The 24035-nt window shown below is 36.6% G+C and overlaps 1 protein-coding gene across 1 annotated transcript; it reads right to left on the bottom strand.

Moving 5' to 3' along the window:
- Positions 1-4201: 4201 nt before the first annotated feature.
- Positions 4202-18773, bottom strand: LOC124366949 (40S ribosomal protein S15). The gene is given in 5 exon segments (XM_046823568.1): positions 4202-4361; positions 7700-7795; positions 7797-7935; positions 12432-12517; positions 18657-18773. Coding segments are annotated over 5 exon segments (444 nt in total). The 5' UTR covers positions 18666-18773; the 3' UTR covers positions 4202-4247.
- Positions 18774-24035: the final 5262 nt, after the last annotated feature.

Here is a 24035-nt window from a genome sequence, read left to right as displayed (position 1 = left end):
TTGGAATCCTGTGTGCCATTTTTTGGTTTTGTTTTTACGAGACTTTGTCTAAGAGTGTTGTGTGTTTTAAACGCGGTTCTAATGTTGTACTTTCTACCTACTCTTCTAATTTTCTCCGATAATCCTGGCACATAAGGGATTGACATAAACGCAAATTTATCATCACAATTCTGTTTTTCTGACTCAGAAGAATCATTCAAAAGGAAATTAATTGAGGCAACATACATTAAATTGGCAGACCAACCAATCAGTCAACCATCAGTCGAGATTAGGCCGCTATGGTTGCCAATTCTAAAAAATGAACTAAAGAGAAAACCAAAAGTATCAAACGGATCAGATATTTGTAATAAACCAATGCGGAGCCACAATATGGTTTTAAGAAGTTCATCTCGCATGAACCAATAATAACGAAAGGGCCCATTCCTGCCCCCCTTCCCTTTTACTCGTATTTCCGCCATCTTGTTTTAGCCAGCCGTAACGATTACCATTGGCTAGTCCCTCTGGTCAGTCGTAGGTGGTTAGTAGACAAGTGAAGACGTATTGTGACCTGTATTCCGTAGTTCAGTTTTAATGATTTGTGTTTTGTATAGTTTTTTATTAAAAAGTAAAAAAAGTAAAGAATGTCTTATTTTACCAGGCGAAGTTATTAAGTGCATGTTTATAGAGTTAGTGAATTTGACAAACAACATGTAGGTTGTGATTCCTGACTTAGGCGTGCCACAACGCTTTGGTAAGATTTGTTTATTTTAACCTAGATTGTAATTATGTATTAGGTTAGTTCTTTACCTGAAGAAGGGATCAGATTGCAGATCTCGAAACGTAGTGTTACTGATTTCTTGTTTCACTGAACGATGGCAAATGTCCGGAAAAATCCTGTTTCCTTCACAATCCTTCCATCGTCAAAACTAACCTTCAAACAAAGAATTGATTCTCGGTACGGACCCGGAACCAGTAAACAAATCAAAGACCTTGAGATTATTGCTTTTGATGGGGTGACACCAACTTCTGCACAGGGTGCCACCCAAGGTAGCTACGCCACTGCCTCTAGTTATCTCTTCATATTCTTTTATCCCTACCTTTAAAATAAGGTGTCACTTGATGAGGTTTTCCAAGAAAAATATTGGGGTAACCCCAAAATACCTTATTTGAAAAGAGGCAAAGTTATAAAGTAACCAAAGGTACATTTGCTATGCTCTATCAAGTCCTATCTGAATCAGATTTGGTGCATGAATCTTTTATTTTCACAGACCATGGAAAATTGAAAACCTTTTTCTCAAATCATGGAGCTTAACCATGGATTGGTAAGGCGTCATTTTGTCGACAATGCAAAACGCCAGTTTTTGAATATTGGTACAACTGTTTTTACATCTCTGTCAGTGCCAATCTGTTGACCTCAATAAGGGTGCGTGATTGGAGGGTATAGGCGCTACTTATGTTTTAGTAAATTATGTGGTGGAGTAGTCGCTCCAAGGAATGCTTATCTGGTATGTCAGTTTTACGTTTAGAGTGCATAGTCTACCTGACAAATCCCTACTTGTTTTTTTATAACGTTTTAGTGACGAAACAATAGTGTTCTTTTTAACCCTCCAAGTGATGACTAAACCACTTCAAAGTGCTAGGCCATTTTGAGCATATGACATTTCTTTTTTAAACAACTTTTTATATACAAACATATGTTAAAATTGCATGTATTACATATGGTTTTTTACACAAACATAATTATGTTCTATAAGATCAAGTAAAAATAAAAATGCTTATCTTTTATCATAAAAAAATCTGGTACTTCTAACCGGTTGTGTAGTTTTTCATATTTTTAATTTTCAAAATCCTTGACGTATAGTTTTTTACAAAATGTAGTAGTCCTAGTTCTAAAAATATGCAAAATGTTCCAAATATAATGCTGAATAAGAAAAATATCACTTCTTAACCTTTTGCACAACATATTACAATACTAATTGGTAAAAAACAAAACAATGTTTTTTCGCAAAAATTTTACTAAAATGTTTAGTATCACCTATTCTCTGTTGTTTCTTACTACTTTACCACATCAACAAGTGGCAGTAAGTAGTTGAATAGTGATTATTGCCTCAAAATAAACACATATTTAGTTACTTATTTAGTGAGTAAAAGTAAGAAAAATGACAGATAAAGTATTAAAAATACAAAAAAATGGCTTATATGCATATTTACATTAGAATAAAAAAATTTGTCTGAGTCACTCTCTGGTGGGGGTGCTGCTTGCATCGCTATCATTTCCACTCAAATCGTCATCAAAACAACGCCTAATGGCACTTGAATTACTAAGTTCACTCATAGCACAAATAATTACTCAATAAACAACAGTATAAGTCACTTACAAATCAAAAGAACGAAGCAAAACAATAACGTCAGAGAGCGTCGGCCGCGAGACGACCGTAACAGACAAACACGCATCGAAATCAGCTGACTATTCTTCTTACTCTTCCTCGTAAACTTCTGAATTACATAGTTCTAATTACGTTACTTGATAGGGAATTTATTCCTACATGTAGCCTTATAAACCACGTCGTTATTGAGCGAACCGTTCGTCTGTGATATGAAAAAAAACGAACATATCGCACAGTGCGATAGTAGCACTTTGAAGTGGTACGAACATATCGCACAGTGCGATAGTAGCACTTTGAGGGTTAAATTAAATGTTTCCAGTTGTATAACAATTTGATCAATCAAGAACAAACAACCAGAAAACCAGTCCAGAAATAATTAGTGAGTATTACAACTCTACCAATGGAGGGTTTACCAAACCCTTAAAAAATGACGCTGTATCTTTTATTTAAAGCATTAATATCATTTTCATCAATTCTAAAATCCTACGCCATTTGTGTGTAATAAGGTATCCAAAACGAGGCTTTACAAGAAGAGAAATTGCACAGGAACTCAGCTGTGAGCTTCTTCTGTGTTGGGTGCACTATCATTTGCAAATGCCCAACTCAAGCAAACCATTGTGAAAATTCAAGTAGAAGCTAGTAACTCATCCGACAAAGACAAAAAGTATACAGCTTCTGTCATAATAAAAAACGCCACTCACTTCTGCTAGTTGTTCCTGATCAATTTTTGGAACATCAAGAACAATATTACGTGAAGTCTTTAGAGCTTTGCCAATATAGGGTTATGTTTAGTTTGCATATTTTTAATAATACACCAATAGCTTAAAAAACTATTGTTCATAACTCTATAAAAATAGTGCACAAACATAGGATAAACCCAGTCTGTCAAGTACATACCATGTGCTTATGCAGTGTGGGCAACTATGAAAAACCATCAAACCCTTGCACTTAACTGACCCAGTAGCAACAGGGTTATAGACTTGAGACATACAGCAAAATCAATTCATCCAGCCTGATAAATGTCCATTACTTATGATAAAATCTGTTACACATGGTCTATGAGGAACAACAGGTATGCAGCAAATATGAATCATGCTTTGGCATAATCTTGACTATCATTCTGGGCCTCAACGTACCATTTTCTTATGGAACGAGATGGAGACCTATAGTTTTCACCATTCATATTCTATTACCATTGCCTTTAATATGAGATGCTGCTTGGGGCTTTCAATAAGAAATATTGGGGTTACCCCCAAGGGGTAACATCCCATTTTGGAAAAAGAGGGAAAGTTGCAAAGTTATCAAAAGGTACATTTTCATACCCTTTCAAGTTATACTGAATTGGTTCTGAACTGGTTACAGCGGTTAAAAAGATACAAGGATATTTCAGGTTTTTGGCAACATGTATTTTGCACTTTGTAGAATACGAAGTGTCTCAAAACAGTAGTAACGTTTTGGTTGTTGTGAAAAACCTTGTTTTGTTTTTGTTCATCTCCTATAAATTTATCATGTCATAAAGTTAAGGTAACAATGAATTAATGGTACATTGGTATTGTCTTAATATAAATTGTCAGAATAACCAATTAATTATCAACCATCATATTTTTTAGTGGAAAATCGTGCCACCAAAGTCATCACGAACTACTTGTAGGCACTTGAATGTTGTTTATATTCCAACTAGTGTTGTAGAGCATTGAAAATAAATTTATGAGGTGCAATCGCCATTATAAAGCACAGATCTCAGCTGTTGCACTGCATGGAAGGTGGAATTGATCTTTATTAAAAATGAAACTAAGCTTAAAAAATAGTCAATGTCAATAAAACTCGAAACAGCATTTAATTTAGAAACATTTTACTGATGAACTTAGTAAAACAATAAAATTATTTCAGAGGAATAAACCTCGAACTGTGTGTGGCACCAATACCAGGTCTGCCGTGCTTGACAGGCTTGTAGGTCACGCTGAATTCTCCCAGGTAGTGACCAATCATCTCAGGCTGAAACGGACAATTTCAATCATTAATAATACACTGACAATAAACACCAGTTTAAAAGAAAACTAATTTGAATATTGAAGAGAGTGTAAAAAGGTGATAACATTTAGTTAAGTATTCATTCTCTGTATCTTGTTTGACACTGATATAACAATTATTTAACTTTCTGACAGTTAATTTAAGTCTATTGTCTATTTCGCCTTTTAAAGTCTAACCAGCATTCTTACACACGCAATAACAGCTATGCAAAGAAAGCAAATGTCATATTTTAATGTCATGAGAATTGGACATTTCAAAATAATGTGCCAAATAACCCTCTTCCCATCTGAAAATTTGTACCCAAATTCAAAATGGCAGCTGCTGAAGCAATAGCTTCTAACGGTTACATTCTACAGTTTGAGAATGAGTAGAATGGTATTACAGTCACCTTCCTCCAGGGTGGCTTCAGACCTTCTCTCATTAAACAGATCAATTTCTTCTCAGGTTATTGGTCTCATTACGGGGCATGGTCACCTGAGGAAGCATCTTCACAGAGTCGGCATCCTTCAGGAGGATCCACTCTGTAGAAGGTGTAATGAGCAGGAGGAGACTGCTGAGCACCTGCTCTTTGATTGCCCCGCAATAGCAAGAGAGCGGTATGCCATCTTTAGTAGTTTGGACAGGGGTGGTGAATTTTCCCAGGAGGACTTGATAGGTTGTTTTCGGTGGTTTGTGTAACTGCTGAAGTTGTAGACTGGTGGGCCCCATGGTGTGTTTCCGGGGTGCGCAAAAAGCCCTTGAGGCTTAAGTGCATGGCAGTAGGCCGCCCCAAGGGGAAAAAAGGTTACATCACAGGCACTATTACAATAGCTTGGACAGTTCAACTTTTGTAGGAGTGTTTCCAAATTTTTCTTTATTCTGACGGTCAGACTAACAGTTCATAACTACGACAAAAAAGATATCTTAAAACATATTTCACATTTGTCTTCCTGAGAATGAAAAAATTCAATATAGAGAGCCACATGGCTCCCCCTACCCACTTCAAATATTGTACCCAAATCCAAGATGGCAGATTTGAAGATGGCCACCAATGTCGCCAAGCTGCAAAAGCATATGATGTCTTCAAAATCTATTCTCTCTTCCAAAAATGTTTCAAAAACAACTTGGGGGCATCATTAATAATAAAAAGAAAACTCATAAATCAGTCAAAATTAAAATTGGGTCTAGGCTTGTGGACGATGATTGAAACGGAGATTGCCGATCAGTTTAATAACTTTTTTTGCATCCGTTGCTGATGGGCGGGGTCCCCGGGCATCTGAACCTCAAGTACGCCCCTTGCAAAGACAAAAGCCCCACATCGTCAATGGTGTTGGCGCCCGTCGTTGAGGATGAGCTTCACCGAATTATTCAGCAGCTCCCAGCCAAAAAATCAAACGACCTCAATATAATGTCTCCATGGCTCATAAAAAAATGCTGCAAGCATTTAGTGAGACCCTTAACCCAATTAGTAAATTATTCATTCCAAAAAGAGTGTTTTCCCTCTCTCCTGAAAATTGCTAAAGTTATTCCTATTTTTAAGAAAGACGACCAACTTCAATTACTAACTATCGGCCTGTCTCAATTTTGCCAGTGATAAGCAAAATTTTTGAAAAGCTATTTCTTATAAGAATGCTTCATTTTTTTGGACAAATACAATCAGCTCTCAAGTGAACAATTTGGTTTTCAGAAAGGGCAAATCGACCAACAGACGCAGTTGTGAGTCTTGTCGATATGATTGTAGAGGGAATTGAATGTCGAAACCACACAATGAGTGTGTTTTTAGACCTGTCCAAAGCATTCGACTGCGTAGATCACGGTACACTGCTCGACAAACTTGAGTCCCACGGCATTCGAGGCGTGCCTCTTAAATGGCTTAGCTCGTTCCTAAGTCAGAGATCCCAAGTTGTCCAAATATCAAATAAATCATCCAAACCAAATAGACCTGAGATATGGAGTCCCTCAAGGGTCTATACTCAGTCCTGTGCTTTTCCTGCTTTACGTGAACGATATAAAATCATCGCTTCTGCATGGAAAATTGGTGCAGTTTGCCGATGATACGACTCTTTTGTTCAATGCAATGTCAAGCGAAGTTTTGGAACAACAGGCTTTTGTTGACATCAACAACTGTGTCCAATACTTCCACAGCCTCAATCTAACAACAAACTCTTCAAAAACCAACGTTTTAAATTTTGCCTTGCGCACTGCAGGCAACCAGTGTGAGCCGGCCATTTTGTTAGATGATCTCCACACTGGAAGAAGTCTGCTCTTCAAAATTCCTAGGAATGCACCTCGATCGAGGGCTGACTTGGAATGAGCACATTGACACATGTTTGCGCAAAAATCTGCTCAGGCATTTTTGTTGTTTTGAGATCTTTAGCCAAATACTGTCCGAGTCAGGTACTGATTACGGCGTATTACGGCTTGATTTATCCCCATCTTGCTACGGGAGTGGTCCTTTGGGGAGCTTGCGCAAACACTCAGTTTCAAAGAGCATTCAGACTCCAAAAAAAAAGCAATTAGAGTAATCGCCCAAAATCAAATTTAGAGAGTCGTGCAGGGAAGCTTTCAGGAAATTGCAGCTGTTGACTCTGCCGTGCCTCTACATCTTGGAAACAACTTTGTTTTGTGTGAGTAAATGTGCCTTAACCAGAGGCCAAGACATACACATGTATGAGACGCGTGGCAGAGCAAACTACCGGACTGGGAGACACAGAACGGTAGTTTATGAACGCCTACCCTCGCAAGCGGGTGTGCAGTTCCTCAACAGACTGCCCAAATTTCAATTAAACATGCCCCAACGCCTAAGGCGTTAAAGACTCGCCTCAAACGCTTCTTGGTGTCTCAGGCATTCTATAATGCGGGTGAGTTTTTGGCATTTGACTGGGAGACCGCCCAATTAGAAAACTGACTTGCTGTGCCAAGTGGGCTGCATTGGCGAAGAATGAAAGAGGCGTGATTGTAAAATTGTAAGTATGAATGTGTATTGTGTGTATGAATGCTTGGAATTTTAGAAACCCCGTATTGACGTTTGCCATACAATGTATATACAATGTCGCTGCAATAAAAGATTTTGATTTTGATTTTGATTTTAGCTTCTAAAAATTCTTTACTCACTTGCATACATGACAGACCAGATGCAATAATTATTATTTGTTTGCACACTTCAATTTTTAAGTGTATACAGAGCTTACACTGTAATTGTAAACAAACAGCATATTCATAAATTCTAATGACATTAGTAGTAGTTACAAAAGACACTTATATGGTAGAATCAGAACACTTCAAAAAGATGATTCGTTAGAGAAAACGCTCGTTAAACTAACCTTTACTTCCACTTGCGTGAAAGCCTTTCCATTATAAACACCCACGATGCTCCCAACCATCTCAGGAACAATTATCATGTTCCTAAGATGGGTCTTTTACCACCTCTGGCTTCTCATTTGGTGGTGCTTCTTTTTTGGCTTTTCGCAACTTCTTGACGAGCGCCATAGGTTTCCTTTTCAACCCTCGGGAAAACCGCCTTCTTGCTCGTGCATGCATCAACTCCATCAGTTGTTCTCTATAATAAATATATAAAGTATTTTTAATTTTTTTTATTATGAATATACTTAATATTATATTTTGGTTAAAATCAATCAAACTATGACTTTTATATATCAATAGTACATGCCTTGACATTTTGACAGCATCAATACCTGCAGAAATACTACCGTATTCAGATTTGCTAAAGTAATTGTAAGTACTATGTTGCTTTAACATAGTTTAAATAAGTTTTGTTATTTTATGTAATCTGAAACAAATATAGTTCTTTTATATATAAAATTATAGCTTCATTTTAATGTGATTTTAACACGTTAGCTGCCATGAAGGTCAGATCTGACCGGCAGTAAACTACCTCTAAAGGCCGTGCTCATCTGACTGCCCAACCCTGTAATTGCCAAGTTTGGACAAGTACTTTATTTACCTACTGTAAATGCTATGTTAATTAATAGTAATTTTTTGTGTAAACTGCATTGAAATCTATTGAATATAATGAGATTTGAGCGTCGGCCAGATCTGGCCGAAATTATCTTGGCCAATACGAAATTATCTTTCTAATTTGTATTGAAAATACTACTGCCAGCCAGATCTCACAGTCTTTTGTTTTCTCTTTGTTGCGCGAGTATTTCGTCCACCAATGTTGGTATTTAGATGAAGCAGGTGATAAACAGCTGTCATCTACTGTCCTGCGAGCGCAACTATTCTTTTTCTGTGACTGTAGCTAGCATTGCACAACGAGCATTCCCGCCAAATCTCTTTTACGTCTGCTAATAATTAGTGTTCATGTGTAGTCTTTTCTTTTTGGTTAGTGTGAACTAAACTTGAGTAAACGACTTCATCATGTGTAATAGAGATGTGAGTGATGACCGTATTCAAGACTTTTGGACTGTCCAATGTCGAGTGAACCAGATCCTTATGACATTGAAAGTGAGCGAGACTTAGGTTATCTTAGTGGCTTAAGTGTTGACGACACGGATGAAGATCCGAACTCTTTGCCAAGCGAATCTGAGCATGAAAGTAGTGATGGTGAAGGTGAGTCTGCCATGGAATTGGAAACCAATGATGTGAACAGTGACGGTTCTGGTGTAAATGACGGTGAAATGATGATCGATGGACTGAATTCAAAGGTAGGCAACAGGATTTTCCTTTTACTCGTATTTCTGAGTATCATTTAAATATGGCCAATAATGCTAAGCCTGTAGATTATTATTCAGCTTTTCTTACTGACAAAATTATTCAAATGATGGTCATTGAGACAAACAGAAATGCCAGTAAAGTATTGTGAGAAACCAGATTGAGCCGCAGTAGCAGACTTAAAAAATGGACTCCCACAAATGAGATAGAAATGAGAAAGTTCATTGGTATCCTCATATGGATGGGTTTGGCAAATCATCCCCGTATAACACAGACTATTGGTCTGGCAACATTTTGTACAAGAATTCGGTTGCTTGTCAAGTTATGAGCAGGAACCGTTTTCAGCTGATGCTCCGCTTTTGGCATTTTAACGACCATGCTGACGAAGAACGTGATGGGCGTATTTAAAAGATTTTACCCCTTGTATCAAGCATGAACGAGATTTTTCTGAACAAAAAATCTGCTGGCCAAGACCTTGTAATAGACGAGACCATGATTCCCTTCAGGGGGCGACTGTCATTTCGACAGTATATACCGAACAAAGCTCACAAATATGGGCTAAAGATTTTCAAACTATGTGATCAGCTTGGGTATACCTATTGTATAAAAGTGTACATGGGTAAAGGGACAATTCAAAATGAAAATAATGAACTAGTTTCAACCTCAGTGGTCATGGAGCTCATGGAAAATCACTTGGATAAGGGACACATCTTATACGTAGACAACTACTACACATCAGTGCAACTTAGCAAAAATCTTTTAGGCAGAAGAACCCACCTGGTGGGTACTGTAAGGGCAAACAGGAAAGGTCTCCCTGCCGATGTTATGAAAGCACAAATAAAAAAAGGAGAAATGAAGGCGCTTGAAAATGCACATGGAATTGTAGTTACAAAATGGAAGGACAAGAGAGAAGTGAGAATGCTGTCCACCAAACATGAAGTGGAGTACGTTCTTACAGATAAAAAGACAAAAAATGTAATGCCATATTCAAGCCATTAGTGATAGTTGAGTACAAGGGAAAGATGGGAATCGATGTATCTGACCAACTATCATCGTATAGTACTGCTGTTAGAAAATCAAGAAGGTGGTACCACAAAGCAGCCGAAGAAATAATCCTCGGGACTGCTGTTGTGAACTCTTGGCTGGCCTACACGGATGCAGTGAAGGCAAGACCTACAGCTTGCGGACGTCAGAAAAAAGCACTGCATGTCGATCACAACATTCAAAGAGAATATTGCAATTTCACTGATGGGTCTGGAAAATAATGCTATTACTCCTATAAAAGGTACTGGTCACCATTATCTGACTGTATCTCAAAACTTTACTGGAGAGGGAAAAGGGGAAAAGCTAAACACAGGATCAGAAGGTACAGCAAATTGTGCTACAAGCAAGCTGTACAACTAAAAGGACGTGATGCGGCCAAGAAACGTGGTGAAGTGAACACATTTTGTGATCAGTGTCCTGAGAAGCCATATTTGTTTAAAGACTGTTTTCGAGCAATTCACAAATAAAGTATTTTTGGACAATAAGTCATGTAATTATTACCAATAATTACCAATTTTGCACTCAATTTTAATTATACTCATATGTATTTAGTTTACAACAAATGATTTTAAAAGAAATACACGTATTTTGCTTTGATAAAATTAGGTTAGAGTTGGTTTACTCTGTACAACTTGTGTAAGAATTAAACTCAAAATTAGTTAAACCATGATTGTATTTTTTAAATCCCTAAACAGTCTAACCCGTACAATATGTTACAAACAAGAAAATTAATTCATCTTGTAAGTAACTAAATGATTATTATATCTAATAAATACTGCCGGTCATTTCTGGCCGACACATTACCATGACAACAAGGTCAATTTCAGAGTGTAAATTTACCACACCAAAGAGAGAGGACAACAACTGGAGACGTTCCTTGTAATAATAACAACATGGCACATCGCTAATAGTTCATCAGAGCGACCGCAGATCGCACCACATGTGAAACAAACATAACCTAAAATAACCTTGCATTTTAAAGTTGCCGGTCAGATATGACCGACACGAAAGGTTACCATGACATAAGGCACCGGCTAGATCTGACCTATGAAGCATTTAAGTGAAAGATCAAAAATATGACTTGGCAGCTAACGCGTTTATTAGGTTTGACATTATCGCTCAAAATTAATTCAAAGTAAAATCATGTGTACATCATTCCAAAAAATTTCCCTATTCTTTTTTTTTTGTTTTACTCCTGCATGTTTACGTTTCTGCAAGTGGTTATTAGCCGTTATATTTTAGGATCGTCATGAACACTACGAGTTCAAGTCGTAACGTTAGTTGCAGCGATATAGATTGTGAATTAAACATTCAGCTTCAAAATAAACCAGTATTATAAGTATGCTGTTCATAATTTTGAAACTGGAACATTAAAAATAAGTTACTTCACAAATGGAGCCAAAAAAATAAAATATTTTATTCATCACCTTAATAAAACCTTAAAACACATTGTGGTTCTTTAGTCAATGTTAGTTTTGAAAGCAAGTTTCTAAATTTTAAAAAAGGTACCAAAAACATAATTTTAGCTTAAAAGACAACTTTAGTACGAAGTAACAAGTAAACCACTATATTTTTTGCTAGAATGGTTTGATGAATAGGTCTCGCTGTAGGCGCATTTTCACTGCTTACTATGTACGGGGAAGGGTTAACAAAAACTCTTTGACCCTGGAGACCAGTAACTAATTATAGTTGTTACAAAAGATTCCGCCTAACCTGGTATAGTTGTCTCACTTACAATATCATGTTTTGATTAAAATTGTTATAAAATTAAAATACACTAAATTCAAGTTTTCCTGAAAATGTGTACTTTTTGACTCAAGTGTTAATTTTTTTTTAACACGTACGAATGGTAAATACTTGAAATAGTTAGCTTTTAACAAAGAGTAACTTACTTAGACATGTTTTCAATCCAAGTTAGTGATAAGTGGAAATGTAAGTATAAAATACATTTAAATTTAATTCATACAATTTGTTAACATTTAAATTTGTTTATATGAAGTGACGCTAAAAAAACCTTACAGCTCGTGTCATGAAGTTTAGCCACAAAGAAAATAAAATCGGTGTCCAACAGTAATTTAATGTGTGGCAGTTAATTTTAGTCTAGAGTAATTTTTATAATTTAATAACAAAACACACATTTTTTATACATTGATTTTAAATCATTTTTTTACTTTTCTCTTCATAAAATACTAATTTAGTTAACTAAACATACATTAGTCAAGTAAATCCCTCCTCCACATATCCAAACATTTTTTTAGCACTCCCTTTACAAAATCATCAGTTTTGGAGAAATACAAAGTACAGCTATTGGAATACACTAAGCAATTGATTACATACACAGGCATGTCGAGCAGTTGATCAAGATCCACCCCTCGGAAGGTAAACTTCCTGAACGTCCTCTTCTTCTTCTGAGTTTCATCGACCTGCAGGAAAAAACCACAAACGGCGTAAGTATTATAGATACTGAAACAATTTCAAACTTCTCCTCCTTACATCAAAATTAGTTACGTCAGACATGATACTGATGTACAAGACCTGCTCTGGGACAGTGCTTCGAGAGCGTTTCGAACTATGGCGTAAGAGAGAGTTTAAATACAAAACCACCAGTCAGCGAATATTCGTTTCCATTAATAGTTAAAAGTGATAATTGTTTTAGTACTATGAGAGATTTACACCAGCTCACTTAACTATGAGTTAGAGCTCTTAAATAGCATTTCTTACATACTTTAATAATTAAAATATAGTTTACTAGCTAACTGCTCAAAGCTTAAAACGTAAGCCTTCTTGAGATGCTTTTTAACTAGCAATTCCATCAACACGATGGTGAGAAATTGGGCTCTTATTGCAAGAAAGGTGCCTTGATTATATACTTATTCTACCAAAGCACTAAGGTAGGCGACTTGCTCTACCAAGAAGTACAGTCTGATCACAATTCAAACTTCACTGAACAATACAATCCACTTAACTTGAAGTGAATGATAGTAACACTACATTTGACATGGACTTTACTATGTGCTCTAATACGGAGTGGAGAAAAGAATGGCTCGTACACATGTGCTAGCCATAGTTCAAGTTAGGCAGATCCACCTGTAGAACAAGTAAGTAATTTTCAATAAATAAACACCAATTACCTAACCTAGTTTTATATTCTCAGTTTCTGTATATCAGTTACTTGTGCCCACACATTGCTTCAGCGGTTTTCAGCACATGGTTTATGTTTGTAACTCTTGGTTCAGCCATGTCTGTTCACAAAAAGAAAAAATTATATTGAGCGTTGTGTGTTTAATGATAAGTGATGTGTCGCTACCTTTTACAGTAGATAAAACCACATCGCTTTGTGCTTGATTCATAATAAAAAATATAGTTTATGTTGAAAGAGTAGTCTACAACATACATATAAATTATTAACCCATTGTAAAAGTATATATGCTAAAATTAGATGAGTCCCAAGAACAAAAAGTGGAATATTTGGATAAATCAATGCAATCTAAACGTGACATTTTAACTAAGAGTAAACATGAAACAAGGCTGCTGTCTACATTAAACATTTGTTAAGGTTGGCAAACCTTTTTCTGATAATGAATTAGTCACAATCTGTTGGAATTGTCGTCAAAAGCAGCAAATGTAAAATTTACTCAGTTTATCTGTCATAAGTATTAATTATACAAGATATAAGTACTGAAATTAATCACCAACTTAACCCTTTTAGCGCCAAGCATTTTGGGCAGGTCACGTCATATAACACAAGAGTTACTGATGCGGGTTGTCTTGTCGGGCGCAGCTACTAGGTATGTCGCAGTAGCAACACAGGGCAATTGTACGAGTTATTACACACAAAGATATACATCGTTCTCATTTCGCTAAATTTTATGATAAACTAATATTTTTATCTCATTGTTTTGGTTATTAATAGAACATTGATAATATGTAATGGAATTTATGAAATGTTGATCTGTTAAAATCGTATACGGTACCTTTAAAAGTTAGATACATTTTCCATTTTTTGTGTGTAAATTAAGTAAAATTAATTTAATAAATAAATGCCTTTAAATAATATTTAATCAACAAACCTCTGTATTATAGTGTTATATTTAATTGACAAAGACCTGTGAAAATTTTGTAAAATAATACTAACAATTTATATATTTATTAGTAAACAAAGTACAAAACTGACTTTTACCATAGAAACACATGTGTCGTTAGATAAAACATTTGAGTGTGTATTGTTATTTTGTTAGAATATTATATGAATGTCTATATACAATGCTATACTTGCTACAGTAAATTTTACATAAAATGCATAAATCAGTATACTAATTTTATTGATATTGGCCAATAAATGGTTGTGTACATATTGAGACCCTAAATAAAGGCTCTTGGCCTTCTATGACAACAGGTTGAGCCTATATATAGGCTCTTGGCGCTAAAAGGGTTATAGATCTCCAAACCAAGAATTGGTAGGCCTTCCCAATTTCTAGAGTGACTGTATGGTGAAAGATTGTCATGGTTAAAAACATTTTTAGGTACTTACGTATTATATTGACCACACTAATATTATTTTAAAACATCAATATATTTGGTAATTTAGAAGCATGGTTGTTGTTGTTAAGGTAACTGCCCACAACAGATGTCCGGTGTTATCTTATCGCAATATACCTGTCCCTTCCCCCCTGGTCAAGGTTCAGCGACCGGCCGCTTCAGCGATAATGGCCAGTGCATGTTTCGCTATGCAGTGTCGATTGTAACTAATTGTTGTGTGTACTTGGTGTTTGGTAATGTTTGTTTTTGTTGAATTTTTGTGTTTGGAGAAATGTAGGGGTGCGGTCGATATAATACGTTTAAGTACCCATTTTTTATTGGCAAATCGTTGGGTTCAGGGAAAAACGAATTATAGTATGTTATATAACAGGATATAAGCCACGAATTAGAATGTGTTAGGATTCTGGAGTTTCAGAAAAAGAAAATACATAGTCAAAATTGTGAATTTCACTCTCCAAAATTTTATCTCAAATTATATCATTATCATCCTCATCCTCAGAGTAAGAGGATAGCTAAGTAACTGCCAGTTTCTTTGTGGGTCATTCAGTGTCAAATCAACCAATGGTCTGACCTTGACCTCTCAGATTTTGATAATTTGTTGTATAGAAAAGGTGGATATTATAAGATTAAAGGCCGAGGCGGCAAATCACGAATTTGACGTTATCAACGTATTCTGCTCACCCTCCTGAATAAAAAATATATATAGTATTAGGGGGTGCAAATGACAAATAACATGATTTTAGGGGGTATATTCATAAGTAGTTAAGTTTGTAATGTTTTAATGAGTTAGTGTACTGTGTCTGGATAATCTGTTTACTTGAATATTATCTGCGGCCGGGACTGATAGCGTATCTGTTATCTGAGTTCTGCGGGGCACGAGTCAGTGCTTCACAAGATATCGTGTTCAGTAGGTTGGATTGAGTGAGTGCGTTATAATTATGAATCAACCATCCACTAGTTTGACCAACCCTAGTGAATTGTGAGTGTCGAAGTGTTTAGTAGGGCACGTAAAGAGTTTATGTTTTAATCGAAACAAAATTATTTTTTTTTGTGGTGGGCCATCATCACCTCTTCTATTTTCATTTGCATCTTTTGTTTGTAACCATTCTTTCGCTAATCCTTCAATAACTGATATATTAAATTGGAGTCTTGAGACTGGATGGTCAGTATTAGTTTTATACAGGACTTAGGCATTCAACAACATTCTTCCAAATACATTGAAGATGACCTTCTTCCAATGCTTCATTGTCTTCCGCTCATCCAGGTAAGTGTAGAGCATCTGGTCAGTACCGTCTATTCCCCCCATTCCATGGTTATATTGATAAACTATTTGTGGCTTTTTCCTTATAATAATCCTTGCACTTCTTCTGATGGTGTAGGAGACACTTTTAGCTTCAGAGTTGGTTGATAACAAAATAAATTGCTTTTTATTTGAAGCTTTCTCTCTGTAAGCCATCATTAGAATTGGTCCTTTCCTAACATAAGTCTTCTTTCCAACTTTGTATTTGCCCAAAATTTGTTTAGGCATTCCCTTCCTATCTGTTCTTACTGTCCCAGTAACAAAAGTTAAATTCGAGTAGAGAAATCTGGATAGTTTTTTTGTTGTAAACAGGTTATCTAAATACAGGTGGTATCCTTTATTCAGGTAATTGCCCATCCTCATTAACTTTTCTACGACAGCATATCCTTGTCCAAACCTTTCCATCATCTCTCTGTCTTCTCTTTCCTGATATTTTGCACCTTTATAGCAGTAAAACTGGAGGCAGTAATTAGTGGTTGCACAACACAAAACCCACAATTTAATCCCCCAACAATGGTGTTTTTTTTTTTTGGAATGTACTGTGTTAGAGAATTTTTTTTTTTTTTTTTTTTTTTTTTTTTTTTTTTTTTTTTTTTTTTTTTTTTACCTTACAAGAGATTCATCAACAGATAACTTTTGGTAAGGAGTATAGTACAATTTAAATAGCCTGTTTGCATGATCAATTATATATTGGAATCTTCCACAAGGATCATATTCAGGAGAGCCATATGGTGCAAGATGTATAGGGTCTACCAAATGTAGAAACTTCAGAATAATTTCAAACCTGTTTCTACTGAACATTTTTCTAAACCATGAAGATTTTTGTGATGATGAAGAAAACCAATAGCTTTCAATGGTAGGCTTCCTAATGATGCCCATATTTATAGTTGTTGCCAAGAATCCTTTTACTTCCTCAACAGTAAGGTTGACCCACTGTCTAAGCCGACTTTTAGGTGAGACGAGTGAGTTCTGACGGGATTGAATGTAAGCCTGGGTATATTTGTTGGTTTACTGTAGTTATGGCATTTAAAAGACAATTGGTGAAGAATAAGTAAAAATATTGTAAGGGTGCAGAGTTCCGGGGAGGGCAGTGCCTGGGGCCAGATAATTCTGAAAAATGAAAGCTGTGGTTATATCCTGGATCGTGTTCGTCCTACACATCATCCCAATCACTACTGTCTGGGCTAGGAGGATTAGGAGTCACATTATGTGCAGGCCTAGGACCACTGTTTGAAGCTCCACCTCTTCCAGGTCTAGGCCTACCCCTTTGGCCACCCCTAGGCCTAGGTGTGTGTAACGTAATGTTGGCATTTGCATTAGGCACATCATTTTCACTGTCGGACAAGTTTGTACTAGAACTACTACTTAGTGTACGACCAACACGTTGAAGTGGGGTTTGGGCAAGGCCAGAAGGTCCAGCCACATTGAAATCATTAGTACCAAAAGGTCTCTAAACAGGCAAAAATCCAGGGCCAAGTAGAGTTTCAGGGGTAGGGTCATAGTCGGGATCATCGTCTATGTCATCAACTTCATCAGAGCTAGATCTACTTGATGAACTTTCCCTCAAAGAACCTACATCTTCATCGTCTAAAAAGTGAATACCGGAGGTTATAACTTGAGAAACAAGGGTACCTTCACTTACCGTGATCGAGGTCGTTTCCTGTTTTCCATACTAATTGACACAGAACACTGTATCACAATATAACACTAATACTAAGTAAAAACTTTGTAAACTAACACTTATTGAATAAGTAATTTGCACGTTTTACTAAGGTTATAACAGTAAGCTGCAAACACAACACGTAAACTGTGTACAAACAGCTGCAGACTGACTGTCAACTATCGAGAGCAAATGAGCAGACAGCTGATGACTTGATCGCGTTCGTCTTGATTGTTCCATACTATATAAAGTGACAATTGTCCTATTTCATGGTATTTTGATACAGTGCAATTCTTATGCTTTCAAATGGTATGCAATAATCATATAAAATTACCATGGATATTATAATAAACAATTAAAAACTAAAAGCCGATCTCATCGGCCCTTGGCGGTTTTGGGAAGAACATCGAGAGCCGATGACATCGGCTCTCGGCGGTGAAAGGGTTAAAACATTAGAAACTTAACTACTTATGAATATACCCCCTAAAATCATGTTATTTGTCATTTGCACCCCCTAGTACTATATATATTTTTTGTTCAGGAGGGTGAGCAGAATACGTTGGTAACGTCAAATTCGTGATTTGCCGCCCTGACCTTTTATCTTACAGCTACGCCCATCTCAACTGTTGGACTTAGCCTACCCAAGGGCAGACCACCTTAGCAGAGGACCGACTGGCCTACTGGAGAGCCAAATGACTTACCTAACAGCCAACTGCCATAATTTCCTTAGTTAATGTTTTCTTGTCATAAATTTCTCATTTGTACATTATACACTTTATGGCCTTCCTAGACTAGGAGCCAATTTTTGTGCAAAACATTGTGTATCCCTACATTAATAAATACAATAATTAAAAAAATACTATTTGTAATTAGATATTGACAAATATTTTGGGAGTGTTAGAAACTTGACTAATCAAACACGTGTTTATAAATCATCCAAACTGACTAAGCCTAAGTAACACTAGTCAATAATGAAAGGTAAAGTAAAAGTATACATATTCACAAACACAGAAATAGTACAAAATAAACTACAATAACTAAGAGAATTAGTTTTAAAACATACCTCGGCCATTTCAACAGTCACGCGAACAAAATACAATAAAAAATATATTCACCGACTACACAACGTGTTCACCTTAACCACAGCACTGACAGGAAATGAAAGAGAATAAGAGAGTCGAGCGAGACTCGGAACGCCGGAACAAAGTATTTTTTTTTCGTCTTCTTTTAGGCTATAGCATTTTATTCATGCAGCCTCGTAGTTCACTTTTGTGGTTGCTTCACCCTTAGATTGAATTGTTGATTATGATGATCTACAATTAGATACAAACAAACATAAGTTAGTGTTACATAATGGTTATTGACTTAGGAATTTTTGTTAATCAGTGGTCAATAGGTTGACTTTTAACATACATATATCACTCAACATAATTCCTAGTGTTTTTTTTGTCTTTGTAGTGTTGTAAAAGATCAGGATATCTAAGATAAGAAGGGTTTTCAGGATGGAAAAGGTGGGTCACTCTCCTTTGCTAGGGGCCCATCAAGCTTTCCTATCCCAGAAATGGGGAGGTAGGCCGCGGATGAAGAATCCCAGGACCATTCCTGGATGTGTTTTTTTATCCATATACCACATTTATGTGTTAGTGTTGGAGTGAGTTTGTGTGTAACTTTAAAATTACATTTTTCTTTTGATTTGTCTAAGGAAATTAGTTATTTCGTTATATATTTCATTTTGGTTTGATTTAAGAGCTTGGGTTAGATTGTGTTTTTTAATGTTTCTTTCAGATTCTGGTTTCTGAAAGTATAATAATGTGGGCATTCAAATATCAAATGTTCTAGCGTTTCGTCTTGATTTAGTGTGCATTGTAAACATAAAGGTGTAAAGTACTTATTTTTAGAATGTAATATTTTGTTAACTCTAACATGGCCTAGTCTTATTCTACAAATTGTAATTGTGTCCTGTCTGTTCAGAGTTATTTGTGAAAACCAGGGTTTTGGGGGAATGTCAGGCTGTATTTATTTGTGCCATCTGCCTTTTGGGGACTCTTTTATTTCCATATTATATTTTCTAGTTATGTCTTTCTTTCTCCCTCGCATGTAGTCTTCTATGGGGATTGTTATGTCCTTTACAATATCTCCACTAGTTGAGGCATCTTTGGCAAATCTGTCTACTGCTTCATTGTGTGGTATTCCAACGTGTGACGGTATCCAATGAAAAATTAAATGCTTTTTACTATTAATTGTCTCAATGAGAATTCTATTAAACAAATCATTGTCTTGTTTTTTATTTCCAAAGTATTTTAGAGCATTTATCGCTTTCTCGAGGAGGCACTATTCATCTGTTTAAATGTCAATGTCAATGTCAAGAATTATTCTTACTAAAGATCCTTTACTCTATAATTTCAATTTACCGTATATTCCCTTTTCGATTTCTTTGTTTACCTCCTCTTATCCTCTTATGTTAATTATGAGCTTTTATCATAAACTACAAATATAAGTTTTTTTCGAACAAGGTTCATTGCTCTCTATCTACCTTCTTTAAGAGTGTCACTTCTAAGCAAATTCTTTACACCCAATTAATCTTTCACCTCTAGTAATATCCAACTTCTAATTCCAATCTTCTTAACGTTCCGGTCCTTCCTAACATGCTTTCTTTATTCTCGAAACTTCCGAATCAGAACCACACAGAATACTGCATATATATATATATATATATATATATATATATATATATATATATATACAAACACAGACACACACACCTTGAAAATTCTATGATTCACTTCATGCCAATATCCATTTTTCCTCGGTTTAGTCTCCATGGGCTTCTTCACCTTAATTGCTATCTTTCCTCTTACTTTTTTTTAGTTAGCTCTGTCAAACTATACTTTTTCAGCTATAGCCTGTTTTACAGTCCACTATTGACATTATTAATTACTGTTCAACTTAAAACCAGAGAAGCCAATACGTCATATTACATATTATAAGTATCCTCGGCCTATAGGAACTTTCAGCTCATTGCTACGGTATCATCTAGCCCCTGACCTTGATCAGAAGTTGAATCTCCTCGAGCACACCTAAATCTATCTAGCACAGTCATGGGAATAGGAATATGCACGTAAGGTCTCGGCCAGATTTCTATAATTTTAATTCACTAGTTTCAGCGTGACGAGGCTTCTTACTGAGAGACACTACTGAGAGCAATTAAACTTCAGCAGTAACCTACAAGCAATCAATACCCGGAGATCATATGTGAGGTGACTATTTGATATTTTAAGAACTGATACACTGGTAGACTTATTACTGATACTCATAATAGAAATTCTAGTTTCTTAAGAATCTCGACTAAAGTATCGGTGAAGGGGCCCAAACACCATTTATAAGGAGCTGGACTACAATTGAAGGCAATTTCTCATAGACCTTCAACAGAGTAACCTTCGTTGGCAGGCACTGGCTGTAGACGAAAATCGGATTTCTTGTATGTCAGTAAAGCCACCATAATATTACGAGAAACCGTCTTCCCATTAACATCCTATGATAAGTACAACTCAGACTTTAAATAATTGGTTTACACTTTAAAAAGTTTTGTTTACTTTTTTTATTTATTTTTATGAAATAGGAGATAGATATGATGAAAGATAGGACAGAGCTTTTAAATGAACCATAGTACAGAAGATAGCTCTGATCACAGACAAATCCCCAAATAACAGAAACTCAGGGCCCTATTTTAGACAAATTTCTAGACCATCCAGGGGATACTTCTGGAGTATTTTGAAGAGAACCTGATGTCACAGAGTTGGGAAGACAAAAAAATTTGTCAACTTAATGTTTAACTAAATTATGCTGCAGAATGTTGAGTTTAAACTCCAGTTTACCTGCCTCTTACATGCAGCATCTGAAATATGATGCTGTTGCAGACTTGACTTCTGAAACCTGAAGTCGTAATCGTCTGAAGGTACTCAAAAACAGTCAGCGACGAGGAACGAAGAAGCTCAAAATGAAACTCCACGCATCGTTTCAACATCGGAGACACCCAGACTACCAAGCGAAGAGGTATTCTCATTGTCTCCTGTGCATCTGCATCAAAAATTGTGCACCTGATGAGATAATGACAATACCTCTTCATTGCACTACTTTTGTAGTATGGGTGTCTGAAATCGAAACGTTTTGTTTTGATGCGTAGAATTTCGTTTTGAGATTCTCCGTGCTCCGTCGCTGACTGTTTTTGAATCTCTTCAGACGAACATGACTTCAGATTTCAGAAATCAAGTCTGCAACAGCGTCAGATTTCAGATGCTGCACGTAAGGGGAAGGTGAACTGGAGGTAAACTCAACATTAGAGCTCAAACGATCGTACAAGAAGAGCGCGCAACGTGCTGGTGTACAATATCCCTGAGAATAGGAGCACGAACAACCGGGCCAGGGATTTCGCATGACAAGTCTCTAATGGTGAAACTGATTCAGGTCGTCTCCCTAGACATTGGAACACTAACGATATAAAGGTGCTGAGACTCGGAAAGCCAAACAAAGATAAACAACGGCCCCATTAAGTTGATATTTCATGAAGAAGCTGAGGCACGTAGATTTAATGAATTGTTCTCAAAGGACTTGGTTGCTGAGGCAGATGTAGCTTTCACAGACATAAGTATCTCAAGGGATAGAACACCCCCGTGAAAGACAACGTTTGAAAAGTTTTAGAGCGGAGTTGGATGCTCGAGCAGGGAAGGGTGAGAAGAATCTTACCATAAAATACCGAAATGGAGTTCCTGAAATAACAAAAACGCAGTCAAAAAACGATTAAATGGCAATACACCAGCTACTGTTTATTATCAAAACGTAAATGGTCTGAGATCAAAACTGAAGAACCTGATAATGTCTGTCAATCTTAGTTTGTACAAAATAATCATTCTCACTGAAACAAATTTATCATCAGATATCTCTAACTCAGAGTTGGGTCTCTATAATTATGCTGTGTTCAGGAAAGATAGGTCACCTCTTACCAGTGCTAAAGAGTCGGGTGGGGGGGAGTCATGATAGCTGTAACATTCTGATTTCACCTCATTTGAGATTTGTTCTTCTATAATGGATGTAGAGCATGTGTTTGTGTCTACCCGAACCTGCAATCGTGAAATAATATTTGGCGCTGCATATTTACCCCAACCAGCTCACCGTCTGACAAGTATTCCCATTTTTGTGATGCAGTCGAGGAAGTGTATATGTTGTCTGATCCTGGCACTTCAATCGTGATAGCAGGAGATTTCAATCAACCATCAGTGAACTGGATAGATACCTCGGCCCTTGCTCGCCTATCGGAGCCCAATTATTGATCGATATGTCAAACTTTCTTCAGCTATCACAAGTCAACAACGTTTCAAACAGCAGAGGAGTATTTCTCGATCTTGTATTCTCTTCTGATCCGGAACTGCAAGTGTTTCCATCTATTGACCCATTGATAGTTTGAAGAGAGTGCTCACCCAGCCCTCGAATTTATGCTTGCGGGTGACCATACCCCCCAAAACCGCCATACGGCCTATGTACCGAACTTTAATAGATGCAATGTCGCTAGGGTTAAACGATTGGATCTCTCAACAGATGTACCCCGCTGAAAATTCTCTCATCGATGCGGAAGTCCTGTTTGTCAAGTTTTGTGGAGATTTGAGGGACGTCATATTACAAAACTGCCCTAACAAGAGAATTGGTCACAGCCCCTTTCCCAGCTGGTTCTCAAAGCAGCTTCGTGAAATGTGTTATAAGAAAAAAATACTTCATTTCCCGTTTCAAGTCAACGATGAATTTAGAAGATTATAAAATATTTAGAGAAGCTCGCAATGAGTGTAAGAAATTATCAAGAGAATGTTATTCTTCTTATATATATCCAATGTTGAGGCGGGCCTAATCAAATAATCCAAGGACTTTTTGGGGGCTATGTGCGGAATCTTAGAAGTTAATAATTCTACTCAGAATTATCTTAATCTTGGCAATCAAGTGGCTAGGGAACCGCACAAGATCTGTGAACTATTTGCTGATTTCTTTTCTTCCATCTACAGAGTGCCCAGTGCTGCAGTTCCTGAATACTCCTTTACCAACAACTTTAATCTTTCGACTGTCCATGTTACAGCCACTGAAGTGGAAGGGATTTTGAGGAGTCTGGATAGTTCTAAGAGCCCAGGTCCAGATATGATTCCCCCGCGTGTTCTCAGGATGTGTGCAGAGGTTCTGGCTCCCCATCTATCGATACACTTCAACAATTTACTAAGCCAGGGAGTGTTTTCCTACTTAACCTAAAATCGGGATTTCTTGTACCTCTCCACAAATCAGGATCCCGTTCTAATGTGAAAAATTATAGACCAATCGTCATTCAACCAGCTATGGCTAAAATATTTGAGAAATTGGTCTTGGACAGAATGACTTTTACATTTAAGAATCTGATTATCCCTGAACA

This window comes from Homalodisca vitripennis, chromosome 7, assembly GCF_021130785.1.
Source record: "Homalodisca vitripennis isolate AUS2020 chromosome 7, UT_GWSS_2.1, whole genome shotgun sequence".
NCBI lineage: Eukaryota > Metazoa > Arthropoda > Insecta > Hemiptera > Cicadellidae > Homalodisca > Homalodisca vitripennis.
This window is presented reverse-complemented; position numbering and strand designations above follow the sequence as displayed.